This window comes from Aureococcus anophagefferens, assembly GCF_000186865.1.
Source record: "Aureococcus anophagefferens unplaced genomic scaffold AURANscaffold_7, whole genome shotgun sequence".
Lineage (NCBI taxonomy): Eukaryota > Pelagophyceae > Pelagomonadales > Pelagomonadaceae > Aureococcus > Aureococcus anophagefferens.
The window spans coordinates 138400-150745 of NW_008705567.1; the positions used below are offsets into that span (position 1 = coordinate 138400).

A 12346-nucleotide genomic window follows, 5' to 3' on the forward strand; every position below is an offset into this window, starting at 1 on the left:
TAATTGGATTTGTCGCGACACTGTCATACACCGTGTTAACCGTCGAGAAGCGTCGAAACAAACGACAGTACCTGGATTGCATTCACTTGTCAGTGACAACAGGATTCGGAACACTGCCATATTGCAAGCTGCATTCATTGGTTTCCTTGAGACTAGTATCGCTGTGGTTGATAAAATTCGGTCTAGTACCATGACAATCTTGCTTTGTCTCACTTTGGCACCGGCTGGTATCTATGACCTGTGAAAAGAAAAATCCCTGATTTTAAGCAAATATAGCAACATGCCTCGTGTAAGCTAAACTCATCAGCTTGAAGTAGGTGTACAGTGACAGCTCCTGCGCCCAGGTGAGACTCACAGTCAAGGGTTGAAGCATGCCACACTGGATTAGAACGATTTACAACATGATTGCGCCCAAGTTCCGGCCACATGAAGGCACTCGAGACGGGCACTTTTGTGCATGTGGTCAGAAACCAGGAGATATCATCATAAAACAAAGCAGAATATTCACGCATGAATTTTCTGCATCCTAACGATGACACTAGCGTTGCCCATGAGAAGAGGTATGGTGCAAGCTTGCGTTCACGGAAGTCAAGAGCAGTAGCAAACCCGAAAGCACACAAGTTCTGCATGGTTGTGGCTACAGAAAGCAGCTCATCTGCGAGCCATGATTTTGAAAGCACGACAGAGATGCAAGAAGGCAACCACGTCCGCCATGCAGATTGTGAAATGAAACCTTGTGGCATACAGCGAACACGACTAACAACTGTAGCAATTTTAGCTGCTGCAGATGGTAATGCAGTCGTGTTGATGTTTACATCGCGTTTATCATCAACAGACGAGTTCCAAAAAGACGCGGCCAGCATATCAGCGAGCGCTTCCGACTCATTTAGATCAAGGACATGTGCTGGTGCCATTTGATATAGAGACCGACAAAGGACGCGCAATGCGGCAGTTGGCACCTAAGTTCAAAGGCACAGCTAAGACGGGACAAATATCAAACAGGGGGATGACCATATTGCCGATCGCAGCTTGTTCCTGAGGTAGTGGTTGAGATCATATAAACTACAAAACAATTGCACCGAGAACTTACATAAAAGCTAGCGTCGTGAAATACCTAGCAGATGGTAGTCAACCGATGAAGGACATGGGTTTGTCTGAAGGAAAGCTCATAGTTTTTCGCACAGAATGAATTGTCACGATTTGCCGCGCATGGTCTAGTTCACCATCGAGAAGCCACCTTAATTAATTAGTAGCCGTGAAATAAGTCAGTAAGTAGTTCCAAGACTCATGATTTCACTCCAGTAGTGCACAGGCTTGCTTGGGCAAAATATCAGGTGTGAAAAATATGCGCTTGCTTGTTGATGACTCAAAACTTGATCTCATGCTATCTTGGTCAAGCTTTGCCGTAATAAAAATGATCTCAACGAGAGCCTATGTTTACGGCAGGTCATTCTTCGCAGAGAACTTTACTATGAACAGAGATGCTAACCCGGACTGCACCAACGCTAATGGCAGGACTGCCCAGGGCACCAATGATTATCTGGCGCAACCTCGCGGCCCCTATCATGACCTGTATTTACGATTATGAATAAATCATTGCGTGTGCGTAAGCATCTCACATTCCGTGACGGTAGTCTGGGCTCTAAGGTTATATCGACATAGGTTTCTAGTATCTTTCCAGCTGTGATATAGTGTTCCGCCGCCGAATATGAACAAGCACAATCCGTGATGCATCGGGAGTGGATGTCCACCAAGCAGATGACAAGCTCTATGGTATGTTTCCAGCATTGTAAGCCTTCCCTGGATTTCGCACCCTCTCCACTGAGGGGCACTTTGGCAGCCTTACAGAGCGATATGACCTGACATGAAAGATGATAATGTGGCACCCAAAAGATACTGAAGTTGCCTCATTAATAGGTAACAACACAGACGGCGTTACAGTTGGAGAAGTAAATTTGTTGATGGAGAGACTTTGCAGAATCAGGACGCATACAAACATTATCCAATCTAGATCAGCAGCATCAGCAACCCGTCCGTGATCAGCGCCATTGGCCGCCATCATTAACATTTCAAACCATAGCCCATTAATGGCTGAGGATTGATACCGATAAATCACATCTCTGAGCGAAAGCGAGAAAGTGTCCGAAGAAACTATCGCCATAACATGTGCCTTCGACGAATATGCGAGGGACTGGAGATAGCGGAAAAAATCAACCAAATTTCCAGTGTTGGCATACCTGCGGAAGCTTGCTTCGCCGCGCGGCTTCAATCGATTGCGGGATGGAGAGACAGCACGCATGCATAACTGAACACAAGAAGTGGGCATTTTCATCGACATCCCCTCCCTCAAACAAAATTTCGCCGAGAATTGGGCGGACTCCTGCGCTATCGAGCGTCACTAATTGCTCAAGGCATTTCAGAAACTGATTGCGTCGTGGCTGTGAATTTACGCTCACTGGAACTTCTACTAGAATTCGCGAAATGCAAATTCCAAGAGCTCTCAAGCCTATAACATGAGCATGAGATAGCCGCAGACATGATGCATTCGAGGCTGATAGCGCTTCAAGCTGTTTCAAGAGGCCATGGATAACACTAGGTGCCAAGTCAAAGTCAAATGGCAAATAGACATGACGAGGCAAGTTGATGGTTATGCTCCACGATTTGAATATGTACTCGCCCAGATCTCGCTGAGAAACAAACGCAGCATCGGCTATGCTAGCGCGAACATAGGCCCGAAAGAAAGTTGTGAGGCCAAAGTACCTATTGAGCTGTTTGCATCAATCTTCGCCATAAAACTGAACACTAGCACTCGCACAAATGGTTTGTTGATGCCCATTGTTTCACTCAAGCATGATTCACTTACTCTCTGCTGCTGGAAAGATGAGCGATCGTCAGGCTTGCGAAAAAAAATTAGAATAATAATGTCCTCCAAAAGCCAGCGAAATAATGTGTTTGAGGTAAACCTCCCGCTTAGCTCAAGTAGTGGCGTGAGCAGCGTCGACGACGCATGGGACGATGCCCGTGCTGAGGTATCGAGTGTTGCTCTAGTGAGTAGGCGCATGCAGTTGAAGATGCCGCCGCGTTGCCCTGGCGTCATCTTTGCCACTGTACACAAACACGCCCTGATCACAATCAATTGCATGTCAAGTTCGTCTTGCATGAAGACCAAGTTGTGCAGTAGCGAGAGCAAATGCTTCACAACAAATATGCGCGCACTTCGAAACTTTCTATCAAATACGGGACAGGAATCCATCGTCACTGCAGCCCGGTCAAGGACGTCCTCAATTGACGGGAAGGCCCATTTATGAAGGCCGACGGACCGCGCTTGGATGGCGCAGCCACCTCAGCCACCAGTGAAGCGATCAACGTACATCTAGGTGCACCTAGATTAACCAATTAATTATTTCGGGCCCGGCGCGGCGGGATTCATTAGTCCTCCGTAGAGGCTGTGCGTCGACCGCGCGTCCATACGGAGAATACCCCCCGCAAAATTTCCCGCGATCGAGCTAATCACACTTATCGATGGTTCAGGGTCGCCGGTAGGGTCGTTGCGCGACCCGCTGAAGCCGTTTGAGTCTCGACAGTATTGGTACGCATAGTTGTGCCGCGTGGTTTGGCCTGCAACGGCGAACGCATTCGCGGCGAGCGGTAACGTGCTCAGACCGCACGCTTTGCGCGTGGTTCAGCGATCGAGCCGCTCTCGCGTTCTGCATCGATTCCGGTGCTTGTGCTTCGCGTACGTCGGGCCACAAGGGTTTGGAAGCTGCTGTGAGCAGCTGACGCTATACCTTTGCCGTGCTCGTTCGTGCCGTGCACTCGTTTCCTGCCTCGATACAGCCGATATGGCGCGCGACGACCGCGGCGGTTTGACAGTGCTTACGGACGCGATGCGGCTCGTCGAGGGCGAGGACGATGGTGAAGAACCTGCTGCCGCAGGCGCAACGCGTGTCGTCCCCGTGGAGATACGGTGCTGGCTTACGATGTCGCAGCTTGCTGACCTGAAGTCGCGCTTGGGCATCGCGTGCGGCAAGGCTGTGGACCTGGCCGTTAGGCAAGGCTTCGCTGGCTCCGTGGCTGGGGATGATGCCCTGGGACTGCTGGAGCAGCTTTCAGGTTTCCCGCAGGCCACCCCAGGTCCGCGTAGCTGGCGTGGGCTTAAGATTAGCTTACATAGTTTTCCGCCGACGAAGGTCCCTACGCGTGCAAGGGAGAGCATCGCGGACATCCTAGGGGTGTCTGCCGTTGCTGCTACTGCTGGCATGGACAAGCACATGCACGAGTACCTCTACCAGTTGACTTCGGCACACTTGCGCTGCAAAGACACCCGCGGCCGCAGCGACTTGGCTCGCGAAGCGCCGCGTGCACGCCGGTGGACGTTAAAGGTCGGGTGCTCGAGGAACGCGCCGAGACGGCGGAGCTCGTCGATGTCCTTGTAGCTGATCTCCTGCACGATGTAGTCGCGGATGTCGACGTTGTGAGTAATTGAAGGGTCGCTGTATAACTTCGACCGCGGCCTCTGGGACGAGCTTAAGTCCCCTGCGTATGCAGGGGCAGTCTCCAAGCTTAAGTCTTCGTCGAAGACCTTCGAGTACAGCGACGCTGAGATTAACCACACCGTGGACATCAAGGCCTACATCGTCCATTCAGCGGGTCGCGCAACGGCCCTACCGGCGATCCTGAACCATCGATAAGTGTGATTAGCTCGATCGCGGGAAATATTGCGGGGGGTATTCTCCGTATGCTGCGGCTACAAGCAGCATCGCAACAACAAACAAAAAAAAAAGAACACACTACCCCAGGCGGGCTCCCATCGGGGCCTCCTTACGACCCCCTCCATACGCCCGCATGCGGCGGGGGAGCAGATGACCCAATTCCCCCAGCGTCATCCCCTAGGATATGGATCCCCCCGTATCCTCCTCCTCCTTAACCTAGCCTATAACGCCAGTGCTGTGGTTCACCTCACCTGACTCGTTCTCGGCGCCATGGCCACCAATTCCTTTGGTTCTTGTTGCACCCGAAAGAACTCTATGATTCTTCCGCTGTCAACATTTTACTGCTCTGGATGATAGCTATGCTGTGGAAGAGAATGAACAGATTGGGCATCTGCCAGGGGGGAATGGATGTTCAACAGGGGGATAATTTAAGGCCAGCGGCCGAAGCGATGCGCGCGCCCGTACCCCAGCTTTGTTCGCTGCCTGATCGGAGACGTCGCTTGGAAGAACTGCGTTTAGCCAAGCTGTGGGATCGGGGTAAGCACTCCGAGGACATCGAGGCACTAAGGGCCGCGGCAAACGGTGGCCATCGGCTAGCCCAGTGCACGCTGGGATCAATGCACGAAACTGGGACGACTGAGGTGGTGCAAGACTGGGTGCAGATGATCGAATTATACACGGCAGCAGCAGAGCGGCGCGTGGAGGGTTTAGTCTTTTTTGGAGAGGGCGTGGCGGACGCCCAATTCAGGTAGGTTGTACACGCTTGATATCATCCTATCCACCGCTCAATTTTGTCGCCTGGATAGGTTGGGGAGATGTTTTGCTGAGGGACGTGGTGTGCGGCGAGACAGGGAGATGGCGACACTCTGGCTCTGGCGCGCGGCACGACAGAAACACGAACGCGCTACTCTATACCTCGCAGAATTCCAGCAACGAGCTCATCCACTCTACTCTTTCAAAAAGTTCTTCAGTGTTTCCACTTGGGTTGAAAGGCAACCAAAGAAAACGGTAACGGCCATTAACAACAACGTCAACGGCAATAAAAATGATGATCAGACCCAGAATGATCACAATCATAGTATGAACAATGAGGTTGGGAACTACATAGACAACAAAAATGACCAAATTGCACAAGGCTCTTTATCAGAGTGCGTTGCAATCCAGAAGGCGGCAGGTGCGCATGTGACTACTTTAGAATTGGAGGCACGTGCTCAAGCGCGGGCCGAACGGCTCTGTCGACGAACAAATGCAATCAAGCTTCAAGATCAACTCGTCGACGTGACGTTTCATGACAGTACGCTAGGATTATCTCTGGTGCTGGCCACAGAGCATTGCACCAAACGCAAAATGATCATTGTAGCAGAGATTCGAGCTGGTTCACCTGCGGACGGCCTCCTTGAAGTTCAGGACGAGCTTGTTGCCATTGGGGATGATTTTGAGTTGCCAAATCATCTTCTTATCTTTGATGAAATTGGCAAATTCATCTACCGCCAACCAAGGCCCTTGGTGCTCACATTTGGACGAATTCACAAACACCGACCTGCGCCCATTGAAAGGCCCGCGGTCTACCTCGCACCCGACCAGCCCGACGGGCATTAACAAAGAGAAAAACCCGCCATTATCCCCCCCCTTAGTCAAAAGAAGAGGTCTACTACGGCACACTAAGGGCCATAGCTACTAATTAGGATATACACTGACTCATTCAAAATTAAAAAAGAAACTGAAAAAAGAAGGAGGACCTCTCTGTAGCTGCGCTTCCGGTGGGTGCGATTTTGTCCGATATGAACCGCATACGCCTTTTTGCTGTTCCAGGGACCCACTCTGAGTTGAATGCGCCAGCCATACCTCTTGGTACACACGCAAAGTGGCGAAGCACGACAAGTACGCCAGGCTAGACTCCAAACGGCACCAGAGCGACCCCGAGCCGGCGCAGGCCGCTCCATCAGGGCCGTAGGGACCGGGGGGGGCTAACAGGAACGCAGAGCGTCGGGGAACTCGGACGGCTCCTGCGGCGCGGTCACGCACTCGGGCCACGGTGCGCAGCGCCCGGCCTCGTTGTCCGCGGAGTCGGGGTCGTATCTCTCTGTCGACCTCTCCCAGCATCGGAGATCTTATTTCATCCGTGAGATCACTCGTTGGAACAAAAAAAGTGACCCCGTGCCGCGTCCGCGCCGTCCGCGCCGTCCGCGCCGTCCGCGCCGTCCGCGCCGTCCGCGCCGTCCGCGCCGTCCGCGCCGTCCGCGCCGTCCGCGCCGTCCGCGCCGCTTCGCGGAAGGGAGATTCGAAGCCGCGACCCCCTCGCGTCCAGCGGGGCATCCAGCGGTTGGGAAGAATTTATTTCGGGCCTCATCAGCCGTTCCCGTACATAAACGCCCTCCCTTTGTGGCCCATGATCACACACCCAATCCCACAAAGTTTGCCGGCGATTCGACCAATCATCGACATGCCAGCACGCGGTGTCCAGCGGAGGAAGCAGGGACGATCGTATGCCCCGAGACACCCGCATTGCGCGCCGAAAGAGGCGACTCGCCCATGCTCTACGAAGCGCCCCGCGCTCATCGTTATCTTCAAAAAATCCTAGAAAATAGAGACTTGGCCGGGGGTTCGGTAACCTTTTCGATTCGCAAATGGGGCGCCGCCCATTAAAAAACGTTTAGGTTACCGCGAAGCGGCCTCGATGGGGCCGAGCTAGCCTCGAGTCAAGCCCGCCGAGCGAGATGAGGGGCCGGAACGAGATCCAGCGGGCGTACTTGTCGCGCATCGCCACCTAACTAGGGTAGGTGCAGTACTAGCATGATAGTAGTATGGTGCTATCTCTAACCAGACAGAGACAACAGACACAGAAAAGCGCTATGCTCTCTGTGTCTGCTTGGCAGTCACTCCTTCAGTTCGCTGTCTATGAGACTTGAAACTGGATTAGAATGAATTAAGGAAGGGAAGGGAAAACGAGCAGGATACGCAGTAGGAGCGCAGATCTGGAGCGCAGTGGGGTAAAGTGCACTGCAACATCAAGGTGCAGTTCACTGAAGATGAAGGTAGAAATCTCTCTATCTCTCTAGTACTGTACTACAGTATAGTTAACGAGATAGTAAACACCGACACGGGGAGGCAGCCTAGTGGGGCTGCCCTGCCGTGTGAGGGTGAACTATCGAGGTTACGCAGTGGCGGTACACCGGCGTCTCTGTTATCCTCACGTCACCTCAGCTGCCGTAGTATACGGGGGCTGGGGCTACTGGACGAACGGGCAGAGGATCTGCCTCACTAGGTCCAGGAAGACTCTCCGTCTATTACAGTGCGGGAAGCAACTATAACAGGGTTAGAAAGTATTAAGGAGGGGAAGGATATTGGGTGGCTCTGTACCAGCGAGCCACTAGGGAGATAAAAAACTCTCTCTATCTCTCTTGCACTTCGGTGTCATTGCGGCTGCGACCGGCGGGCGCCAAGCCTGAGCACCACTCTCTACTGGCTTATTCCAGTTCCAGGGGTTTGTAGCTTCAACATGGCGGTTGAAGTTCAACCAAATCTTCATGTTGAACAGTGAAGCGATCAAAACTCAGATTCTATTGGCGTGGAATTTTTTTTCGACGCGCGGTCGACGCATAGCCTCTACGGAGGACTAATGAATCCCGCTGCGCCGGGCCCAAAATAATTAATAACTATTAATTAGTTAATCGACGCCGGCGTAGCTCTAGATGTACGTTGATCGCTTCACTAGGTTTCACTGATGTTGAATGATTACAGATCTTCAGGCGAATCTTGCTACGACTCCAACAATTCATGAGTGCTGTTGAGACGGTGCGCATATGCATTTTTGTGTCTTACGCCGTGTTTACGCTTGTGATTTCGTTGATCGCATGCGTGGACCCAGAAGGGGATGGGTGGCATAACAAGTTGGCGGGTCTCGTCTCTGGCTTCCCGGAGCACGTAGTCTGGCCTGCGATTGGCCAATTGTGCGGGAAACGAGCAGAAGAACGGGTCGCTAAGCTTACCCGGTGGCTTTGCGCGGAACCAAATCCTGTGCTACAGATTCTATATCTAACTTTTGTGTGCGGTGGGTACGGAGCTGCAGTTATTTTTGCATACCCGCGATGACGCTGCGTCTCTCAGTCTCAATTACGAGTGTAGGCATATACCTTGCAGGCGTGTTCCTTGCGCGAGTCTAGGTGCACATCACAAGGGTTTGGGGATGTTGTTTTTTGCATCCTGTCTCACTTCTTTTATTGCTGCAAGCACCGGAGAACCTGGCTACATTGTTGACAATCAAACCGTAGCCAAGCATGATAATTATGCGCAATGCTACGGCGCCGACACAGTTCCCATCGCACCTTGCTCTGCGTAGGTATGATAACGTACATTTTCTACCTAATAAAATCTGTAGTACAGCCAAGGTGCGCAAGGTGGCAAGGTCTAAATTCTGCACGACAACCTGGTGCAATGTTGCACGGTTCGATCATTTTTGCCCCTGGATCAACAATGCGATTGGCGAGGAGAATTATCGAATTTTTCTTCTGTTCCTAAGTTGTCACGCATTATTTTTGTGCTACGGGGCCGTCTGCATCTCTTTTATTCTTTATGATCTCATTTTGAGAGAGGACCTCTTCAACGCAAGTTTTTATGATCCGCGCACCGGTGAGTTGACTCACTCATCCAGGATGTTGCGCTTCGAGCGTCTAAGACATTGGCAGCGATGTAAACCTAGCGTGCGCTGTAGGCTCGTCCTCCGATACCTCGTGACCGTGGAACGTGTGCTTTGCGGACTTCTTGCAACCTCCATCGTCATGGCCAGCGTCGTCACTGGCTTTCTCGCATACCATCTATGGCTCATCAAGCTTGGACGGACAACAAATGAGCACTACAAATGGATTTTCCTGAAACAACGGAAAACGAGAAAAGAAAACAAGACTAGGCTTTTTGCGGGTGAGACCTTTCTCAAGCAAACAGGAAGTTCAAGCACGAATCGGACGCTGCTCGCAGATACAGACGACGTGGATGGCGAAATCCCAGTCGGCATTCACCACAGCGCGACCTCGGATAATGCTTACAACCAGGGCTTTTTTCGCAACCTCGGTGAGGTTGCATTTCCCAGATCCCGTCGTGCAGACGCACTCAGACGCGCCAGGAAGGCAGGTAAATCAGAGAAAGCGAAGTGACGACGCGGCTAGCTTAGCCCCGAACTCGTGTTTTATTACATGTGCGTTTGCGTTATTACTACTGGGTGTTTCCGGTAACGAGTTAGGCTCCGGCTCTGCGGAGGCTCCCCCAGTAGCGTGGCTTCCGTAGAAACCACCCGTAGTGACGCGTTCTAAGACGAGTCCGACGCGTTGGATGGGAATCCGATGTCCAATCCGACCACTAGATGATCGCGTTCCGCGCGGCGGCCGCGCGTCGCTCCGCGGCCGCGTTCGCGCGCGAATAAAACCCCGAAAACGGTACCTCCGGGGACGACCGGACAACCGAGCGACGACACTCGCCGGCGTCCGCCGGCGGGGTGTCGGTGGCCATTTAAGTGGGAATGACCCCGCGTCGATAGCCGAAGAGTCGACCTGAGGATGGGGGAGGCGAATAGGACACTTTGACCCGCGTTGTTCCCACCCCTCAGAAACCGACGCGTTTGATCGCGTGGGACAGGCCGTCGAATTTAATTGGCACTTTTTTCTGTGAGATTCATGGCTTTCGTCCCGCCAGCACTCTGGAATTTTCCATCGCGCGTCGCCATCGGTAAGATTTTGCTTACTTTCAACAGGAACCGCTTCCGACGGCGGGCGCCGTAAGCTCACCGCGGCCGGTGAATTTAATTGGAGGACCCCGCCTCGTTGTAAGCAGACGCGTTTGGGTTAATTTATTGAAGTAGTAATCGAAAACCTCATCGAAATCGTCCACAACTGCATCGTTTCGACCGACGGCCAACGCTGCGATGATGTGATGCGCCGGCGCCGCGCCGTTTTGCGCTAGGCGGTGCACGGAAAGCGCGCGTGCTGCGCCGGACAGCGACGGCGGGGGTTCGGGAGCGCAAAAATTCCTGCTGGCGGCCTCCTGCGGCGAGACTGTCGATCACTGCGACTGCGGGGCGCGCCCCCACTCGATTTTTGCATCCCCGGGTTCATATACCGTGATAGCGGGCATGGGGCAACTCATCACCGCGCTACGGTCGCCCTGCGACTGAATTAGGTTCGAAACTCCCCCGCGCGCGCGACGACGACGACGACGGCGGCGGCGGCGGCGGCGGCGGCGGCGACGACGACGACGACGACGACCGACCGACCGACCGACCGGCCCAGAAAGTAGGTGCCAGGAACTCGCCCTGGACCCAGGGGAAGTCGCCCGAGGTCCCCCCGAGTACGCCCAAGTAGGATTTAATCAAAGTTTACCACCCGAGCTCAAGGTCACACTGTGGCACACTCCAAAAGTCAACATCTCGTCAAGGTGCCGCCATGAACATCTCCGACGCGGGCTATGCGACGGGCCAGGACCGCTTCCGGCGGGAGCGAGGAGGCGGCGCGGGACACGGCGCGGTCGCGGACCGAGGACCTCGAGGGCGGCGTGCCGCTGCCGCTGCGTGCGCATAGATGCGCCGCGTCCACCTCGAGCTCACGGACGCGGCCGGCGCGCGGCGGACGCGCACCATGCGCTTCAACGACGGCGAGTCCATCGCGCGGGACCTCAAGGACAACGAGGGCACCGTCTTCGCGTGCGCGACGCCCGCGCTCGGGTACCAGGACGAGTTCGAGCTCTTCGTCGCCGCGAAGGGCCCGCGCGGCAACGTCATCGAGACGCTCCGCGCCGACCAGACCATCAACGGCATCAACTTCAAGAAGGGCCGCCTCCTCGTCTACTGCCACGACCTCGCCCGCGTCCACGACGACCCGGCCCGCCGCACGTTTGAGCTCGAGCCGACGCTCCGCGCCGTCGAAGCCCGGATGGTCCGGAAGACGGGCGTCGCGCTCGACGACGCGGGAGACGCGCCGGCGCCCGCGGACAAGCCCAGGACGGGCCTGTCGGCGGCCTTTGCCGCCGTCGACGGACGCCTCGTCGTGCTGTCCGAGGCCGAGAACGCCAAGACCGTCGCCGCGTGCGACGGGTGACTCCGCGCTCGCCGTCGTCTCCCGCCGCGCGTGTCCCGCGCCACAGAGCACCTCGCAACGACCTTTTAGCAGAAACTCATAAAAAGAGGCTAGATCGACGAGAAATCGGGGTGTTTCGACGGGACAACGGTCCTTTAAGCGCGGCTATGGTTTACCCCAAAATCGGGGTCTGCTGGGGGTGCCTCCGCGTGGCGGGAGCCGTTAGTGAGCTAAACCACCCGGCTATCATCAGCTAAATAAAACTCGCAAATAAAGCCGCTGGCTGTGGCGGTCCTCCCCCAGCTCGCCGCTTCCCCGGGGCCCGGGGTGGCGCGGCGTATTAGGGGCCCCTGCGCGACGGTGCGTGCCGCGGTCCCGCTACAACCGGCCCGTGCCCAGCCCGTGCCCCGGGCCGCGTGCCGGGCGTGCCCGGCAGCGGTTCCCGCGTTCCCGGTGCCGTGCCCGGCCGGCCGTGCCCACGCGTCCCCGGCCGCGTGCCGGCCCCGTGCCGGCGTGCCCGGGCGGCGTGCGGCGTGCCGCGTGCCGAGATCGTGCCCGGCCGCGTGCCGGGAC

At 54.9% G+C, this 12346-nt stretch overlaps 3 protein-coding genes across 3 annotated transcripts in view; 2 read left to right on the forward strand and 1 right to left on the reverse strand.

Annotated features, from left to right (window-relative positions):
* Positions 1-3887: 3887 nt before the first annotated feature.
* Positions 3888-6311, forward strand: AURANDRAFT_63379 (hypothetical protein; the record flags this gene model as incomplete). The annotated part of the gene is made up of 5 exons (XM_009037773.1): positions 3888-4359; positions 4383-4474; positions 4800-4952; positions 5111-5460; positions 5519-6311. The coding sequence occupies 5 exons, from the start codon at positions 3888-3890 to the stop codon at positions 6309-6311; spliced, it is 1860 nt and encodes a 619-aa protein (XP_009036021.1).
* A 933-nt stretch (positions 6312-7244) lies between these two features.
* On the forward strand, positions 7245-10033 carry AURANDRAFT_71424 (hypothetical protein; the record flags this gene model as incomplete). The annotated part of the gene is made up of 7 exons (XM_009037774.1): positions 7245-7319; positions 7370-7458; positions 7675-7747; positions 7978-8035; positions 8195-8249; positions 8462-8590; positions 9052-10033. 7 exons carry the CDS (start codon positions 7245-7247, stop codon positions 9860-9862), a joined length of 1290 nt encoding a protein of 429 aa, XP_009036022.1.
* Positions 10034-11119: 1086 nt separating this feature from the next.
* AURANDRAFT_63381 (expressed protein) overlaps positions 11120-12346 on the reverse strand; it is a gene marked incomplete at both ends in the record, with an annotated part of 2162 nt that continues 935 nt past the window's right edge. The window contains 2 exons of the mRNA XM_009038167.1: positions 11120-11926; positions 11950-12003. Of these exons, the coding sequence (XP_009036415.1) occupies positions 11120-11926; positions 11950-12003 (861 nt within the window). The remainder of the gene's footprint in view (positions 11927-11949; positions 12004-12346) is intronic.